General features: G+C 44.5%; 1 protein-coding gene across 1 annotated transcript in view; it reads left to right on the plus strand.

Annotated features, from left to right (window-relative positions):
• Positions 1-17,376, plus strand: part of LOC116089484 (nuclear autoantigen Sp-100-like) — a 112,672-nt gene extending 95,296 nt beyond the window's left edge. The window contains exons 16-24 of the mRNA XM_031368999.1: positions 1,374-1,478; positions 4,169-4,311; positions 5,693-5,725; positions 5,976-6,014; positions 10,252-10,367; positions 12,268-12,385; positions 12,659-12,730; positions 13,440-13,583; positions 16,759-17,376. Coding sequence (XP_031224859.1) covers positions 1,374-1,478; positions 4,169-4,311; positions 5,693-5,725; positions 5,976-6,014; positions 10,252-10,367; positions 12,268-12,385; positions 12,659-12,730; positions 13,440-13,583; positions 16,759-16,884 — 896 coding nt within the window. The 3' untranslated portion in view covers positions 16,885-17,376. The remainder of the gene's footprint in view (positions 1-1,373; positions 1,479-4,168; positions 4,312-5,692; positions 5,726-5,975; positions 6,015-10,251; positions 10,368-12,267; positions 12,386-12,658; positions 12,731-13,439; positions 13,584-16,758) is intronic.
• Positions 17,377-19,798: the final 2,422 nt, after the last annotated feature.

A 19,798-nucleotide genomic window follows, 5' to 3' on the forward strand; every position in this document is an offset into this window, starting at 1 on the left:
TGTGGAAACTCATTGTAAGGCTTTCATTGTCTGGTTCAATGGAATTAGATCCCACACCCTCTGGGCTCTGTGCTCAGAAGCCAGGGAATGAGGGTGATCTTGGACGGCTGGGAAATTGAAGAGATTTTGACAAATGACAGGAAAATGACACATACTTTATTCACCAGCATACAGGCTTCTAGGCAGGCAGTCACCAGCAGGCACCCTGCCAGATGCCGGCACATGTGCAGGCAGGCTGAGTGGAGGTAAGCACTCAGGCCTGCAGATGGATGCACAGGCAGGCCAGTAAATGTGATAGTTCCAGCCCCTGACCTCAAGGCCGTACGTACTTATACAGACCCACACGAAAGCTGCACACGACCACAACTGACTATCACATGACATCACTGTTTACTTTGGGGTCTCCAGCCATCTTGTGTCAGTCATTTTGTGCTAACTCATTGTCCCCACTCCCTTCCACCATGTCCAGTGTCAGCCATGTTTTAGCTGGATTATATCAGATATCCATATCAACACCATGTTGTCTAAATATAAATGCCCTTGTGGCTTCCTATTTCCAACACACACACCTTGAAGGGTATTCAGGGTCCCTCTAGCATCTACAGAATCATCTACAACAGTGGTTCTCAACCTGTTCCTTACAACCCCTTTGGGGTTTCAACGACCCTTTTTATATGTGTCACCTAAGACTATTGCTGTTGGAAAACACAAGTATTTATGTTGCAATTCATGACAGTAGCAAAATTACAGTTATGAAGTAGCAACAAAAATAATGTTATGGTTAGGGGTCACCACAACATGAGGAACTGTATTAAAGGGTTGCAGCATTAGAGTGGCTGAGAACCACTGCTCTAGAGCTGCTGCCGGAGCCCCAAGGCAAGCATAGAAAAGAAGAAAGACAGTAAATCAGACCAAAGGATGGAGATGACACCCCCTCATTGGGTGCCTTCTCCCATCCCACTCTTCTACCATAAATGCATCCAATGAGACAGTAGAACAAAGTTTGAGCATTATCCTTCCCATCTACAAAACTCCAAAGCCCTAATACAATGAGAATTAACTCTCCAAAGTATTCCGAAGAAAGACATCATGCAGCGGCTGCTGTAAGCCAACAAGTCTGGGAGCTGGAATTCTTTTCCCCAAGGTTCTGGCTGCTGCGTAGGAGTCCAGAGGTCGGAGGCAGAGCATATTGTTGTCTATATTAGCATCCAGTCACACCTAAAAGAGAGACTACGTACTATATTATAAAATGTAGCTAATTCATATAAAAACCTTCATAACTCGTGCATTTTTAGTTGCATAAGCAAGATACCAGAGTGGGTAGAGGGAAGGCCCTATACAGTTCTAGAATAAAGTAAAATGTGTCCCTGCAGGTCGAAGAATACCCAGAGATGAAAATGCGGATTTTAGAGAAACTGAGCTTCCTGTGACATGTGGCAATATTAAGGGGACTCTGCATAAGGAGAAATTTAAGCAAGGTGAGTTTCAGATCTTTGGTGCCCTTCAAAGGCACAGTGTACGAGGCAGGCACCTGTGTTGAGGGTGTCTCGTCCCAGATCTGGTTTATGGGACTCGAGATATAGGTAATGTCATGCCTGTTAATGAGGTGAGAGGTTATGAGACCAAATTAATAAGAAAGGGCGTGAGCCAGGCTGTGGTAGTGCACTCCTTTAATCCCAACACTTGAGAGGCAGAGGGGCAGATCTCCGAGTTCAAGGCTAGCCTGAACTACAGGTCCAGTTCTAAGACAGCCAGGATGGGGGGGCGGGGGGGTCAAGTCCAGAGGAACCAGAGCTTTTGACATTGACATTACTCTCCTGGTGGAGGCTGCCTGAGCCCAGGACCAGGGCTTCTAACAGCCATGAGTTATGAAGGCACCTCTCTCTGTAGATGCCCAGGAGGGAACCGGGTCTTGGGTGTCGAGCGTACCCCTTGAAAGAGTTTCAGCACAGCAAGATGACATATGCAGATGCCAGTCATGGGCTGACTGTGCCAAATGCTGTGTTTATCCTTTTCTGTCTCACACCCCAAAAAGGCAGAAGGAATGAGGGCATTTTCCATATTGTTTTTTTTTTTCCTTTTCCGCACAAGGCTTTGTTCATATTATGCAAGCATTCTGTCATGAGCTCTACACTAAGTTGAAGTTTTGCATGCTTAAATATAAAACCATAGCCTATCAGGCTACCTCCCCTTTCCTTGTGAAAAAGACCTGTAAGGTGCCCATCTAGTGCCTCATACCAGAGTGAAAACTTCCACAGCTGGGCAGGAAATGCACATGCCTGTGAGATTCATCATCAACCTTTGTGGGTTGGTTACCTGTAACATCTGTCAAACTTCGATCTAAATTTAAAAAAAAGGGGGGTAGATTTTTGAATTGGAAGAAAGATACACTCAAACTTCAGGTTTACCAATGTGTTAGCCCAGTGTTCTTGGCTCTATTGAAGTATTCAAGTCAGGCTACTCTATTTAACTTACAAATTTAGGAGCTAAAAGGCCAAGATCACATAGCCTATTGTGTGGCTTTTGGTAAGAGACTGATGGTAGGTGGCTTCGTGACAGGAACAAATGTAAGAGGAAGAAATCACATCATAAGACAGGAAGCCAGTGATTGGGGTCCCATGGGAGTTACTGCAATCCCTCCTGAGAAGCACCCTCCATGATCGAGTGGCATCTCATATGTCACCAAGTCAAGGACCAGGTTTTCAATTGAGGACCTTGGGGGAGGCACTCATAGCTAAACCCCAAGTCAGTTGCTTGATCATCTCTGTCAGGCTCTCTAACACTGAACTTCCTCTCTTATGAAATGAGAATAAAATTTCTCTCACTGTATTGCTATGAGAAAAAAAAAAAAGATAATAGATTTTAAAATGCCGGGCAGTGGTGGCACACGCCTTTAATCCCAGCACTTGGGAGGCAGAGGAAGGCAGATTTCTGAGTTCAAGGCCAGCCTGGTCTACAGAGTGAATTCCAGGACAGCCAGGGCTATACAGAGAAACCCTGTCTCAAAAGACCAAAAAAAATTAGATTTAAAAATGCAATGAAAATGTTAGAGTACAGAACTACTGGTTAGATTACAGAACTACTGCTCTATCATCCATCGTGACTGACCTTCCTCCCACAACACAGTTCTTTCTTTAACATCTATTTTTGTTTTATGAGCATGGGTGTTTGGTTGCATGTGTGTCTGTGCACTATGAATGTGCCTGGAGCCCATGGAGGCCAATAGAGGGCATCAGAACTGGAGTTACCGGTGCTTATAAGCCACCTTGTAGGCTCTGAGACCTGAACCTGGGTCTCATGCAAGAGCAGCAGGCAATTTTAACCACTGAACCGTCTCCCTTGCCTCAATATGTTTCTTTTGTTATCAACAAATAGGTGTTTTCCCTACATTTCTACTGCCTATGTGTAATCTAGCTATTCCCTCTAGATTACGTTTCCAAAACCACTTTTAACATCAAGTAGCCATGTGTCAAAAATCGAAGAATATTTTATAGCCAACTGTCATGAGCTGGAAGAGCAATGATGTTGAAGTAAGACAGGACTGGCTGGGGTGATAACTTCCTCATGGGTGGATTCATAAGCGCCCAGCAGAGAACTGTGTGTCTGCACTCAACTTTCTGAAATGCAAGTTGGCCCTATCCTGGAGTACAATAAAAGGAAGAGAAAGAACCACGCTCATGTCTCAGGGACATTCCTTAACTGTTTTTTTTTTCTTTTAATATTACAGTAGAATTTAAAGGTGATGTTAAGGGCTGGGGAGACAACTCTGTGATTAAGAGCACTAGCTGCTCTTCCAGAGGACCCAGGTTCAAGTCCCAGCAACCCCAGGGTGACTCACAACCATCTATAACTACAGTTCCAGGAGAGACAATGTCCTTTTCTGGTTTCTGTAGGCAGAAAGCATGCATGTTGTACACAGACCAACAAGATACCGGGCAAAAGACTGGTACTCATAAAATAAATAAATGAATTCTTTTTAAAAAAAGTCCAAAGGTCAATGTCAGCTATTCTCTGTCCTTGCCTATCAGGTTGATGTGTGGCCCCTGATGGCTGACAGGGAAATGTCAACCTTCCTGACCGAGCCTGAGCCCCAGATCCACCATGATGGTAGGCTAAGAGCAGGTGTTTCCATAGCTGGTTGGCTGCTCAGTTTGTCCTGGTCTTACAGGCATCTATGTGAGGAGTATAAAGAGTGAGACAGGACGGTGGCTCACTCCCATGGAGTTTGAAATTGAAGGAAACCGTGAAAAATCCAAGAATTGGAGGCAAAGCATCCGCTGCAAGGGATGGACCCTGAAAGAACTGATAAAGGTATTCTACTGGCAGAAAGCACCTGCGGTTCCTGGAAGCATGGTAGATGAAAAGTTTCTTCTATGTGATGGGCAGCTTCCAACATTCCGGGGAGAAGACAACAGATTCGAGGCTCTCTCGGTGTGGCTGGTAGCTTCAACCAAAGATTTCCCTATCATAATTCACTAGTAGCAGATGTTAGCGGAATCTCTGTGTCTGTTATGACTCTTCTTAGCCAGGTTTCATGGTTTGGGTTTTTGCCAGCATGCCATTCAGGAGCTACCATGGCTGCCTTGTGTCACAGCTTAATCCTCTTAAATAGATTGGCTCACATCCTTTGGATGCTAGGAGAACAGACTGTGTGTGGCCTCTACCATTAACTGATTGTATAAAATTTGGTAGCATGGATATAATTTAAATCTGATAGGGGGTGGGGGGTGTCTTTAAACTTGGAGTGTCAGTGATGAAATAAAGTATCATTATATATCTGAAAATAATTCAACCATGTGGATGCCTGAGTTACAGTGTGTCCCAGCAGGATTTCTTCCAGTAAGTCATCTCACACTTAGTCTTGAAAAGGAATAGCTGGGTAGGGTGGCTCACACCTGTAATGCCAGCCCTTGGGAGACTGAGTCAGAGGAATTGCCCAGGCTTTGTAGTGAGTTTCAGAACAGCAAAGGTCTCTGAGTAAGACCCTCAACTTCCTCTATGACAAAATAAAAATAAATAAAATGAAAGGGTAATTTAAAGATTGCATTTTTTTTTTTAAATAAGCAATTTGCCCTTCCTTTATACCAGTGCTCTGAACTGGGGGGAATCAGGAGGTTCCCTTGGTAGCTGAAGCTATTTCATTCGACTCAGGGTATACTGCTCTCTCTGTCACATATCTCAGGTGGCCTTTCCCTGTGTCACACTCACACTAAAGGATAAGGGATTGCTCCTTGAGTATTGGCCGAGCTGCATCTAAAGCTGTGGTGTGGTTACAGGTGTGAGCCCCTGGCCAGAGCTGCACCTTCATACCCTACCTGCACTTAGTACTGTGAGGAGAGGTGCCAGCAGGAAGTGCTGCTGTAACTAAGGGATGGGATGAAGAGGCTTCACACAAATTGGGTCATAAGGGAGGATAGTTCTGACAAAGTGTAGAATGTGGCTTTCTGCACAGGGGAAGAAGAACATGAAAACGAAGCCTCAGTGTGTCAGGAAGCTGTGAACGATCATGTGGGAAAAAACGTGTAAAGGTTTCCCTGACTCCCTGTGGGGAGTGTGGGAAATAAATAATTCCCAGCCAGTTACCTTGTATTTAACAAGGGACATCCAGGTAGCAGTAGCTAGGACACAGAAATGCCTAGCTCAGGAAGTAAAAGCAAAGACCCGCCCCAACACTCATCTCTCTGTCTTTCAGAAAGGAGAACTACAAGACCCACCAAGAAAAAAGGTAGTTATATCCCATAGTCTGCTGCCGTGATGTCTGATGCTATCGTCTACAGATTGTTTTCCATCCCCCACGTGATCATGTATGTTTTAAAATTGTCTGATTTGGATTTGATCAGATTTGAATTTATCCTATAGTGCTCATCTGGTTGTTGTTTTACAATGATTTGCTTCTTTGAGTATCAAAACATTTGAGGTGGAGATGGGAGCCGACCTTGGGAGCCATCCCACAAGTGATTTGTTTTGCCTTTCAGAAGGAAACCCCACCAAACCCAAGGCAAACAGAGAGACAGGTAAATGCCCTGTGACTTTCCACCCACGATGTCTGGGGCCAACAGCTTCAAACTGTTAGTTGTCCGTCTCTGTCACGCTATGGTTGTTAAATTCGCTGGTGATAAAAATGGATTTTATAATCTGGCATCACTGTGGTTGCTATATTTTTTAAGAAGTTTGTGTTTATTCATAAGACACCTTTGTCTGCTTTGTTTGTTTGTTTGTTTTTTAAGGCTTTTTTGAAAGATTTATTTATTTACTTTTATGTGTATGAGTACACTGTAGCTGTACAGATGGCCATGAGCCATCATGTGTGTGGCTGCTGGGAATTGAACTCAGGATGGCCCCACTCGCTCCAGCATAATAGACTGCATCTGTCTTCAGATGCACCAGAGGAGAGCCTCAGATCTTATTATGGGTGGTTGTGATCCACCATGTGGTTGCTGGGATCTGAACTCAGGACCTTCAGAAGAGCAGTCAGTGCTCTTGCCTGCTGAGCCATCTCTCCAGCCCTGCTTTGTTATTTATTTATTTATTTATTTATTTATTTATTTATTTATTTATTTTTGGTTTTTTGAGACAGGGTTTCTCTGTGTAGCCCTTGCTGTCCTGGAACTTACTCTGTAGACCAGGCTGGTCTCGAACTCAGAAATCTGCCTGCCTCTGCCTCTCAAGTGCTGGGATTAAAGGCGTGCACCACCACTACCCAGCGAACATCAAAACATTTAAGGCTGGGGTGGGAACAACCCTTAAAAATTGTAAAAGGGGCTGGAGAGACGGTTCAGTGGTTAAGAGCACCGACTGCTGTTTCAGAGGTCCGGAGTTCAATTCCCAGCAACCACATGGTGGCTCACAACCATCTGTAATGGATGCCCTCTTCTGGTGTGTCTGAAGACAGCTACAGTGTACTCATATACATAAAATAAATAAGTCTTTTTTAAAAAAAAAAAAAAATTGTAAAAGTATGGATTGGTAATGTGGCTCAAAAAGTAAAGGTACTCACTGCCAAACCTCATGACGTGAGTTCAAACCCCAGGAACCATATGCAAGAAAGAGAAAACTGGCTCCCAAAATGTGTCCTTTGCTCTCCACCTGAGGGTCACAGGAATAACCACACACGTGAATTAAATGTGATTTTTAAAAACTTAGGGGCTGGAAAGTTGCCTCAGTGGCTAAGAGCACTAGCTGCTTTTCCAGAGGCCACAGGTTTGTTCTCTGCTTACCCCCGGTAGCTCACAACCGTCTGTAACTCTAGTCCCAGCCCGTCTCCGTCTTCTGACCTCTTACTTAGATACAGCCATGCTTTTCTTGTGTCTCTGCTGGGGGCAGAGAGCCTCTGCTCTCCAGTCTCTGGATAACTCAGTGGATGGCTAAAAAGCAGACGCTGAGTCTGCTGGTCCGTGGGCCACAGCTTCAGATGCAGAGAGCTCAGCTGATGACTGTGCATTAGAACCCCTCAGACAATTCGAGCATCTAGTTCAGTGAACTGAAATTGCTGGTGATGGGATCCGAGATACATGTTTCTCTCCCTCGGTGTTAAGGATCAAACCTAGGGCCTCGTTCATGTTAGGTTGAACATTCTACCCTGGAACTACACTCTCAAACCTTGAATTTATTTCTCATTCCATGAGTGATTTTAGTCTATAACATGTTGAAGATTACTACTAAATAAGAGAACAAATTTCTTGGTTAAAAAGGTGGGGGGGGCAGGGGTGGAAAAATGGCTTAGTGGTCAAGAGTACTTGCTGCCCTTCCAGGGACCTGGGTTCAAAACCTAGTGCCCACTTGGTGGCTCACAGCCATCTGTAATTCTAATTCCAGGGAATCCAATTTCTTCTGACTTCTGAGGGCCCCAGGCTCACAGGTGGTGTATAGACATCCATGCAAGCAAAACATCTGTACACATGTACACATAGAGTTAAAATAAAAAACTAAAGGGACAAGAGCATAGCTTAGTGGTAAAGTGTTTGCCCAGTGGTAGAGTACTTGTCTAGCACACATCAGGTGCCCTGGGTTCAGACCCCAGCACCATGGAGGGATGAGGACTAAAAGGAGGCTGGAGGTGCATGGAGATGTACCTCAACGGTACAATGATTGCCGTGGCCTGGATTCCTGGCCCACGTTAAAGAGGCAAACCTCAGGCTTCCAAAGGACTCTGGACAGTGGAACCCCACGTAGATTTGTCTGTGTACTGTTCTTTCTCAGGACTCGCTTGCAGTGTTTTTTAATAGGAGGATAAGTCAGAAACCTTGGCCAAACGACCTGAAAATAGTGTTCAGCAAACTTAGTCACAACACCTGCCATTATAGAAAGCAAGGGCTATTCCAGAGAAGATGGAGATATGTGCCCCCAAGCATGTCCATCATGGGCCATTCAAGGTTCCTATTGAAGAACCGGATTTGTTTTTGCAGCCTAGAATTTGAAGTTTGGGTGCAGTTCTTGTGTCATAGTATAGATTTTTCTTTCTTTGACCCCATCTAGGGTTTTTGCACCAAGATAATAGTCTCTCCCTCTCCCTCCCTCCCTCCCTCCCTCCCTCCCTCTCTCTCTCTCTCTCTCTCTCTTTCTCTCTTTCTCCCTCCCTCCCCACCTCCCTCCCTCTGACACAGATATATAGGCCAGATCAGACCACATTAAAAGCAGATAAATGCAGGTTTATCAGAGACTGCTCCCAGGCAGGTTCATCAGTCCCAGTGAACAGAGCTGAGGAAGTCACATGCCCAGAGTAAGGCAAGGGGGGGGGTATAGATCTTTAGGTGAGGGGTGATGATGTATCAGCTGTAAGCTGGGTTTTTGCCCAAGTATTGTCAAGATATGAGCACTTAGGCAAGGATTGGGGTGGCTGGCAGCATCAGGGGAGGAGGTTGCGACAGCTGCCAAGCATGCAGAACTGGACTCGTGCTGGCTTTACGGTGTTGGGAGGCTTCCTAGTGCAGGTAGAGTTGGGGAAAGAGGGCAGCTTGTGCAGGGGTGAGCAGAGATTCCAGTCAAGCATAAGGGATTCTGCACCCCAATAGCAGCAGGCCCCCAAAAGCTCAAGAATGAGGTGAGATTTAGAAATTGAGATAGCCATGAGTGGTGGAGGGCTGGGTGTCTGAGATTCAGGGTTCACATCCAGGCTTTGCAGGAGTGGCTGTCAGAGGCTAGAGGATCATTGTAAAAGAGGAACAGAGTCAGTGTTACAGAACAATGCAGATTCCCTAGAGGGCAAGGTGTGAATGTTGCAGGCCTAAACCAAGGCCAGAATATAGATCTGAAAGTCTGGGGCAGGGGTGGTCATAAGAGGAGCTATGAACACTGGGGCAAATGAAACGAGTCAAACGTGCAGGACAGAGTCCAAGGAATCTCCATGTTCTAAAAGCAGAGGCAGATCTTCAACCCTGGGTAGTTCCCCTGACCACATGCCTTGAACATTAGAAATGCAACCCGAAGCTGAGCCAGGGTAATCAGAACCCAAGCTAGCCCTGGCTACATGAGCCTCCTCTCAAAAAAAAAAAAAAAAAATGATAATGATGAAATTAATTAGCTAATGAATTAAGCCAGATACAACCTTGCATTTTGGAGTCAGGCTCTTCTGAATAATAAATTTGTCAGGCTATCTTTAATTCAACTTTCTTGCTACTGTTTTATTGCAACAGTGTTTCTGTTATTTCACTGTCAGAATTTGCTCTCTTCACAATATAAAATTTTCTGGTCTGACATAGCTCAACGTTTCCATGAACTTTATTTCATACCAGAATGTCGTCTTCTAAAGTCTCTGCTCAATAATTCCTCTTAGTATTTTGAGAAGATTGGCTGAAGAGAGAGATCAGTACTTTAGAGTACTGGCTGCTCTTCCACAGGACCCAGGTTCAATTCCTAGCACTGACGTGGCAACTTAGGATCTCCTGCAAATCCAAGTCCAGGGGCTCTGATTCTCCCTCTGGCCTTTGTAGGCACTTGTGTGTGTGTATGTATATACATATATATACACACACACATATGTATGTGTGTGTATATATGTGTAACATATGTATGTGTGTGTGTTGTTTGTGAATGTATATATGTATATTATGTGTGCTTGTCTGTTAATATATAGTACATATATATACATAATATATATTACATGTATATTAACACACAGGCACACACAAATATTTGAAATATACTTTGTACTGGAGAGATTTCTAAGCCACCTTGGTATAGGCAAAGGCCATTTGTTCTAGAATTCTGGGGTCACACTGATCTTGAAGTTGTCTACAACATTTCTTCTTGTAGCTGGAAAATCCAAAAGCATGTAAAATATGCGGCCAACGACGGAAATTGTACCCTTGTGCTACTTGTAGACAATTCTATCATAAGAATTGCCACATCCCACCTGTGGAAGATACGAGGTTAGTAAGACAGCCCTGTCTCCAGCCCTTCCTCTTCAGAGTACACCTTGCCCATATATATATATATATATATATATATATATATATATATATATATACACATGTATATATATGTGTACATATATATACATATGTATATATATATACACATATATATACATGTATATATATATATATATATATACACATATACACACACACAGAGGAGTTAGTCATTGGCTGTTGGTTGTTGAACAGGACCCTTAGTCTGAAGTTCCAGAAGTGTCCAGTGCTGTTTCTCAGCACTCAGAGCAGAAGACCAGTAAGATAAAGACCTAGCAAGTGGTCACCTGTAAGAAGCATCGCTCCATCTTCCTGATGTACTCCATTGGGGTGATGGCACCATAGAGCAGTTGTTGGTCTGAACCATATGTTCTTCTTCCCCACTCTGGAATTCCAAAGTTGATAAAGCTGAGCTGTATTGAACCTTCAGAAGTTCACCCTAGCATTTTATCAAACTAGTTAGTGCTGGGTGCCAGAGCACATCATAAGAACTGTGGATTCTCAGTATCAGCACCCCACCCCAACCAAAGCACATCTTGACTATAGATGTGCCTCTGGACAGAGATGGTGTGTGAGATTCCAAGAGGTGGACAAGGGATTTGATGGGTTCTGTGGATGGTGTGAACAAAACTACTGTGACCCAGAAACTAGTCTCTACTGGAAATCGCCTAACAGAGCATTGGCCTCTGGGGTCATAAGACCACCCACCAGCTCCCAGAACGCCACCTCAGAGAATTGGAAACATCTTCTTCTGACTAGTTAGACAAGCTACCTAGGCACAAAATGAGGCAGCTCTTATACTATGCCCACACGCAGCTACCAACACCCCACAAGGGGCATTTTGTAGTGGGCACTTTGATAAAATACTGGATGGACAAAGAGAGGCCAGTCTTGTTAAGATGAGCCATTGGAATGAATGAAACTTGGGGTGTCTTAGTCAAGGTTTTTATCACGGTGGTAAAACACCACAACCAAAATAAACTTGGGAAGGAAAGACTATTTCATTAACAGTTTGTAATCCACCATCCAGTGAAGTCAGGATGGGAACCTGGAGGCAGGAGCTGATGCAGAGGCCATGGAGGAGTACTGCTTACTGGCTTGCTCCTCATGGCTGTTCAGCAAGTTATTTTCTTATATTACCCAGGACTACCTGCCCAGAGGTGACACAATCAACAGTGAACTAGATCTCCCATATCAGTCATCCTCCAAGAAAATGCACCATAGGTAGGCTCTCCCACAGGCCAATCTGGTTAAGGCATTTTTCTCAATTGAGGTTTCCTCTTCCAAAATGACTTGAGTTGACGAAATTAGCCTGCATGTGGGGTAAAGTGGAAAACATTTGACCCCATGAGCAAACCCCCTTCCCACTGTTTCCATAGCAACAGTTTCTGGCCACAACCCTTCCAATGCCAGGTGAAAAGACACCTATAGCTTGTGCTGCGCTCACTCATAAGGCTGAGAAGCAAGATCTGCTTTCTGGTTTCCTGACTGTATCTCTATAGTCTGATTGGCCCATCAAGGTTCAAGACTCCTTGTTCCAAGGCACCAAACTCCCTGTTAGGACCAAACATGGCTTATCAAACTCCCAGTGCTCTTGGATGGAGAAGTCAAGTTTTGAGGTCAACAGGAATCCATCACTTCCTTGGGGTAACAACGTCATTCAACATACTGACTTTTAACAGAAGGGGTTGTCCTTGTATTTTGAGCCTACACGGAGCTCTGAGTACAGGGTCCTCCAAGAGCAAAGTTGAACACAAGGTAGAAACCACTCCTCATTGTTGAACAGAGGCCACGGGGGGGGGGGGGGCTGATTCACAGACTCTGTCTGCTCTTGCTCACTTTATACCTGACCTCTCAGTAGCGCATGGCATTGTGCCTTCTGCAAGACAAAGAATCAGTTAAGGTGCCAAAAAGACCAAGCACGTTATAAGGAAGCTGAGGTCCTGAAGAGGAAGATGTCACCGGAGGAACAGCTGGTGAGTCAATGCAAAGTTGAAGGTCCCCTTTTTTGGTTGGTAGAGGCACTCAGTCTCACAGATGGTGAGGAACAGAACCCCAAGGTAAATGGTGATGTCCTTTGATCATGTGACCCAACACTAGACTTTGGACTCCAGGGAGTAGCTGCATTTCATATTTCTCTCAAAGAGGTCAAAGGTCTGGGAGTCGCTCCTTGCATCTTGGAATTTAAATGTGCCTTTTCTTTGTAAGTTACCTTCCACTTAGATGTGACGACCTGTCCTCTTCTGCAGAAATGTGAGCTGCTTCTCTTGACTATCTATCGCTGTCCAAAAAGTGGCTTTTTTATCCCCAAACCAAAGCAAGTAAGTAAAACAACAGAACTGCAACCTTGTGATCTTCTCCCCATACATGTGGACTTTCTCTTTGCCTTGTGGGTGGGTCTCTTTGTGTAGGTAGCCATACATAGCCAATGACCATAATCTGAGGGCAGCATATACAGTACTGTTCGTGTATAGAATGCAATGTGTTTCTTATGGGACCAGAGACTGGAGGTCTGAGGCCGAGGTGCCAATATGACTGGGTTCTGCCTAGGGTCTTCTACTTCTTGGTTGTTTAGGTATTGCTGATTTGTTTGTTTTGTTTTGTTTTTGAGACAGAGTCTCACTGTCAAGATCTGGCTGACCTAAACTATGTAACCAGGCTGGCTTCAGACTCACAGAGATTCACCTGCCTCTGCTTCCCAAGTGCTGGAGTATAGGTGTGCACCAGCAAAACTGGCTAAAACTCTTCTTCTGGGATGCAGATGGTTCACTTCTGACTGCTCTCTCGTAGAGTGATAAAGAGAGGGAGAGGACTCCCGGGAGTCTCAATGAGGACACTAATCCCACTCACAGGGGGTTGCACCTCCATAACCTAGTGACCTTGCAAAGGCTTAACTTCTTGGTTAGTGCACCAGGGGTTAGGATTGGAGTGGCGACACAGACATTCAGACAGGGTCCACAACTATGGGAGTGTGGGAAGGCCAACTGGGGACTCTGCTGACAGCCCTGCCTTCTCTGCTTTCCTCAACAGAGGAAAGAGGACTTTCCAGACATCAAGGAGCACATGTGGTTAAACAAAATCAAGAATAGGCTGAATAAGAAGGCATACCATTCGGTACAACGCTTTGTGAGGGACGTGCGCCTCGTCTTTCAGAACCACAGCATATTTTATAAAGTAAGCGCCTCTGCTTTGCTTCCTTCTGGCTTTGAGTTGAGTCTCTCTGCTCAGGTAGATGCTATAATTGCCCTCATCAAGGGGCAAGCCTGTACTAGTCGAATAGGAGGGGAGATTCTAGAAGCCCCATGATGCAGGTGGGGAGAGCCACAGTGACTCACAGAGGACCTCTGAAGGCTCCACTTCTAGACAGGGGATTTTTTTTCACCCATGGAGAGCAGCAGGCTACACAGCTTCTCGTCATTGCAGGGAACAGCAGTGTATTTTAAAGACAGCTAGCGTTCCCCATCTATAAAGGGAGAAAAATCAGATTTCTCAAATTGCAAAGCCTCCCATTTCTGAATCTCTAGTGCTATAGCAAAAATATCTTGCCACAGAGCCGGAGAGATGGCTCAGCCGTTAAGAGCACCAACTGCTCTTGGAAAGGATGGGAGTCCCCAGTACCTGCATCATCATGTGAGCCACCTGTCACTCTAACTCCAGAGAACTCAACCTCCTATTCTTAACTCCTCAAGCACCTGCATTCCCATGTCCATGCCCATACATAAGTACCTATACCTACATATAATAAAAATGCCAAAGGCAGAGGCAGGTAGACCTCTGTAAATTCAAGGCCAACCCACTCTACAAAGCAAGTTCTACACCAGTCAGGGCTATACAATGAGACCCTGTCTTAAACAAGCAAACATTAACAATAACAACAATAATAAAAACAAAACACATTTTATTGAATTAACTTTTTGTTTTAAAAATTTGTCTTTCATACAACGTTTTCATCATATTCTTTTCCCTTCCCCTAACTCTTCCCAGATCCTCCCCACTTCCCTTCTCCTTACACACTCACCTTCACATTGTCTCCCTTTCAAAAAACAACAAAAAGAATAAAAAAAGAAAATCAAAACAAATTAAAAACCAACCAACCAAACCACCAAGACAACACAAAAATGCGCACACACACACACACACACACACACACACACACACACCATGGAGTCTGTTTTATGTTGGCCAATTACTCCTGGGTGGGGAGCCTATCCTGGATTATGGTTGCTATGTCCAGTGATACTCCATTGGAGAGAACCGATTGTCCCTTCCCAGCAGGCCCCAATGAGAGACAGTGTCTTGGTTAGGGACAGACCTTGGGTCCACTTCTGCTTCTCAGTGCTGGGGTTTTGTCTGGTTTGAACCTCTACAGGTCTTGAGCATGCAGTCACAGTCTCTGAGAGTTCATCTGAGCGTGAGTTCTCTTGTATCCATCTGAAAGGTGCTGTCCTTGGTGTCATCCCCCACCTCTGGCTCTTACAATCTTTCTGCCTCCTCTTCCACTTAGATCCCTGTGCCTTGAGGGGAGGAGTTTGATGAAGACATCCCATTTAGAGCTGAGTGCTCTTGCAAAGTCTCTCACCCTCTGGATATTGTCCAGTTGTGGGTCTCTGTGTTAATCCCCACATACTGCAAGAAGATTCTCTGGTGAAGGATGAGTGATGTTTAGCCCCTCTGGTATATAATAATAGTAACACTGATGATGATGATGATGATGATGATGATGATGATAAATCTTTTAAAATGTCCATAGAATTAGAAAATTCCCCCAGTTGTTGGCTGAGGTGACTTAATGTAAGGTACATATCCTTAAAACATCTTCTCAAAGTTCTGAGGGGGGACCAAAGGGAAGTCTAAGCAAGCTTTAGTGAAATGGAAGTACATCCCGAGGCTAGAACACCAGACAAAGGTCAAGGTAGGCAACTGAGAGGTGGGGTAGGTGGCACAGAGAAATTGTCACACCGAGTCTTTGTCCACTGAGGCATGAAATGGGCATGAAAGCTTTGTTCTGTCTGGGGTGACATGAGTCTTGAATATAGAAACTATACCCCATCATCGCTGATCAACGTAGGAAGAATAATTCATTTCACCCCACTGCTCTAATTTTAATGTGGTAGCTAGTTAAAGGCTGTTCTTTGTGCCCCAAATTCAGGATGGGTGTGTGAGATAAGACTCAGCTAACTGAATTCATTGTCATTGAGTTTACCTCTTAACCTTTGTTACTATTGGGCCTAAAATGAGTAAGTAACATATATTATCAATTTATCCCCTGGTTTTGTGGCTAGTTTAAGAACCTGATAGAGTGTTTTAGTTTATTTAACTAAGCAGGCTTGCTGAAAAGATACATTCAGAAGGCTCTTTGCTATGTAGACCAGAACGGTCTTGAACTCATAGAGATTCATCTACCTCTGCTTCCTTTTAGAGTTTTGAGTTGTAGATTTAAGGATCTGTCTCTTCTCCAAATTCCATAACTTTTCCCAAAAGATTACAAGTGTAAGGAAAAAGAAGAGCCTGTTAGCTTCTCTAAGCATTTGTATGCTGTCAAACCTCACCCACCACCAATCTGGTAGAAGTGGAAAATTTCATAACCTGAAAACTTCATTTTGTGCAAAACATATTAAATATATTGTATAAGATCGCATTCAGGGGGCTGGAGAGACGACTCAGTGGTTAAGAGCACTGACTGCTTGCTCTCCTGGAGGTCCTAAGTTCAAATCCCAGCAACCACATGGTGGCTCACAACCATCTGTAATGAGATCTGACACCGTCTTCTGGTGTGTCTGAGGACAGCTACAGTGTACTCATATAATAAATAAATAAGTCTTATAAAAAAATATCTCATTCAAGCTATCTATGAGGTATTTATATAAATCAAATGAATTCTGGATTTCAACTCAGGTCCCATTCCCGTGGGCATTCATTATGTATATGCAAATATTTCAAACTCTGAAACCCAAACCTCTTCCCATCTCTGGCCTTTTTGAGCAAGGGGTATTTAGCCTGTATACTAGTTTTGTTTCTGCCTTCCCAAGAAAGAGACATAATCAGGCTGTACTTACATTTACTTACTGTGTATCGAGAGAGTTGGTATCATGGTGCAGGTGCGTGTGTGGGAATCAGGAGACGACTTATTGGAATCTTTCTACCATGCGGAGGTCCCAGGGATTGAACTCAGGTCTGGTTGGAGGCAGGTGCCTTGACCCACTGAGCCATCTCAGCCCCATTACTTCCTCTTAACTGGGTTTAACCTCACTGTTTGGAATAGCCTAAGTGAGGTTCTGGGTTATCTAGAGGGCTGGCTTACTAAGCATATTAAGGGATGGCTATCACCGATTTCCTACTTCTTTTTCAGAACAAGTTCAAAAATCTTGGAGTCAGAGTAGGAAACAAATTTGAGGAGACTTTCAAAAGGATTTTCTCCATTGAGGAGACAAGCAAAGAACATCAACCGTGTAAGCACACCGTTCTGCTAACCTAGTCCTTTCTGATCCCTCCACGACACGTCCCCAGCAGCCGACAGTGCGATGCTCAGAGAGCCCACCTTTCTGCATAGAGAGCCTGCCACACCCCCCGTCTCTTTCTATAGCGCCCTTCCTGTTTGGTCATCTTTCTAAAGAAAACTCAGGGCATACCATGTATGTCACACTGGTGAACTGTCAGGTGCTGAGCCCACTGAGAAGATGACTCTGGAAGCAGGACTGCCCCCTCCCCCATTGCAAACCCAAGTCTCATAAAATGCCCTCCGAAGTATTTTGTCTAGGGGTGGCCTTGCCCCCCTAACTCTGGGACGGGGAGGAGGAGCCAGCAAAACCAGTCCAACAATGAAAATTCTGGGTTCTTAAAAACAGCTAGAAGGTGACCGTTTCTAACAGATACTACAACTATTTATCCTGGGATGTAAAGTGGGAAAGAGAAGCCAGCAATTCAGCCATGGGAGCCCTGTCATGGAGAGAAAGCTCAATTGGAAACTGTGGCTGAGTGTTGAGTTTCCACAAATGGTTCCTGTTGCCTGTTGTGAGCATCCAGTTTGATGGTGTTTTCTCTCTCTCTCTCAGTTACTTATGTATTCTTTTATTTGTTTTTGTTTTGGGTTTTTGGTGTTTTGGTTTTTTGGGGGTTTTTTTGAGACAGGGTTTCTCTGTGTAGTCCTGGCTGTCCTGGAACTCACTCAGTAGACCAGGCTGGCCTCGAACTCAGAAATCCGCCTGCCTCTGCCTCTCAAGTGCTGGGATTCCACCACTGCCTGGCTGTGGTCTTTTATTTGCAAGCCCCACCAGGGGTTAACTCTTCTCTGTCCTGAACTCTATTGGAAACTCCAGCTGATTGCCTCTGCAGGACTTCCCCTGGATCCCCTGTCCATTCCCCCGGATATTTGAAGCACATGGTTAAAATGATGTTTTGTTCTTGTTTTTTTTTCTTCTACTTACTCTTTTACTTTATTTAGCTTGTTATATGCTTAATAAACTCACTCATTTGAAACTGAAAGTACAACTACCATTGTCTGTTCTCAGGACTGTGCAGAACACAATAGGTTGGGTCAACAATCACAAGACAAGACGCTATTATTCTTTGAAAGCGGTGACTCCTATAAAGAGTGAGAGAATAGGGAAAGTGAGAGTGTAAGGCCAGACAATGGATGCTGTGACGTTTCACCTGCAGACACATGGCCTCTGCTCAGACTGCTAGATTAAAGGAATAAATCAAAGTATAATAATGATGATGATTAATAAAGCAGCTGCGGTTCCTAGAGCCAACATTAGCCAGGTTTTTATTTATTTATTTATTTATTTATTTATTTATTTATTTATTTATTTTTATGTGTATGAGGACATTAGAGCTGTACAGATGGCCGTGAGCCATCATGTGGCTGCTAGGAATTGAACTCAGGACAGCCAAGCTCGCTCTGGCCCCGCTTGCTCTGACCCCGCTCGCTCCAGCGTAATACACTGTAGCTGTCTTCAGACACACCAGAAGAGGTCGTCAGATCTCATTTTGGGTGGTTGTGAGCCACCATATGGTTGCTGGGATCTGAACTCAGGAAGAGCAGTCAGTGCTCTTACCCGCTGAGCCATCTTGCCAGCCCCAACATTAGCTAGTTTTAAAAGGACAATCCATAAAGTTACTAACTGGGTTCACTCGTTCAAGATTAAACCCTATTTTTCAGAAAGCAATTAAAACAAAACAAAATGCAGGGCAGTGGTGGCTCACGCCTTTAATCCCAGCACTTGGTAGGCAGAGGCAGGTGGATTTCTGAGTTCAAGACCAGCCTGGTCTACAGAGTGAGTTCCAGGACAGCCAGGGCTATGCAGAGAAACTCTGTCTAGAAAAACCACAAAAACCCAAACCAAAACAAAATCAGAGGAGACTGGAAAAATAAACCAACTGGGGACATATCGTTTCTCTTCAAAATGGACCCCAGAGCTGAACTCCAGGTTAAGAGCTGGATAGGGTCCTTTAATCCTGGCAGGCAGAAGCAGGCAGATTTCTGTGAGTTCAAGGCCAACCTGGTCTCATAGAGAGTTCCTTAACAAGCATGGCTATTATTTATTTAAAGAGACTATTTTAAAAATACAAAAGAAGGTCCTGAGCAGACCTTAGGCACAAGCTCTGCAGCCAGTCCCACAACCCAGAGGAAGCTACACTCCCAGGCGCTCTGACACTCTCAGGATCAGAGGTGAGGAGGATCCAACATCTGTCCCAACACCGGGAGTAACTGGGACCAGGAGGACCAGGCACACAGGAACTCTGCCAGCTGAGTAGTTTGGGTTCCTTCTAGTCTCTCTGGGCTGGTGTCCTGAGCAGACCTTGGGTGCAAACTCTGCAGCCAGTCCCACAACACCCAGAGGAAGCTGCTGCACTCCAAGGTGCTCTAACAAGCCCAGGATCACAGGATCACAGGATCACAGGATCACAGAATAACAGGATCCCAGAGACAGCTTGACTCTGAGGAGTTCTGACACAACAAGGATCACAGGAAGGACAGGCTCCAGTCAGATTTACCAAGGGCAGGTAGCATTAGAGATAACCAGAAGGCAGGGGGCAAGCGTAAGAACATAAACAACACAAACCAAGGATACTTGGCATCATCAGAATCCAATTCTCCCACCATAGCAGGTCCTAGACACACTATCACACCGGAAAAGCAAGATTCAGATCTAAAATCACTTCTCATGATGATGATACAGGACTTTAAGAAAGACATAAATAGCACCCTCAAAGAAATACAGAGGAACACAGGTAAATAGCTAGAAGCCCTTCAAGAGGAAACACAAAAAGCCCTTAGAGAACTACAGGAGAACACAATCAAACAGGTGAAGGAAATGTGCAAAACCATACAGAATCTAAAAATGGAAATAGAAAAAATAAAGAAATCAGAAAGAGAGACAACCCTG

Source organism: Mastomys coucha, unplaced genomic scaffold, assembly GCF_008632895.1.
Source record: "Mastomys coucha isolate ucsf_1 unplaced genomic scaffold, UCSF_Mcou_1 pScaffold14, whole genome shotgun sequence".
Classification (NCBI taxonomy): domain Eukaryota; kingdom Metazoa; phylum Chordata; class Mammalia; order Rodentia; family Muridae; genus Mastomys; species Mastomys coucha.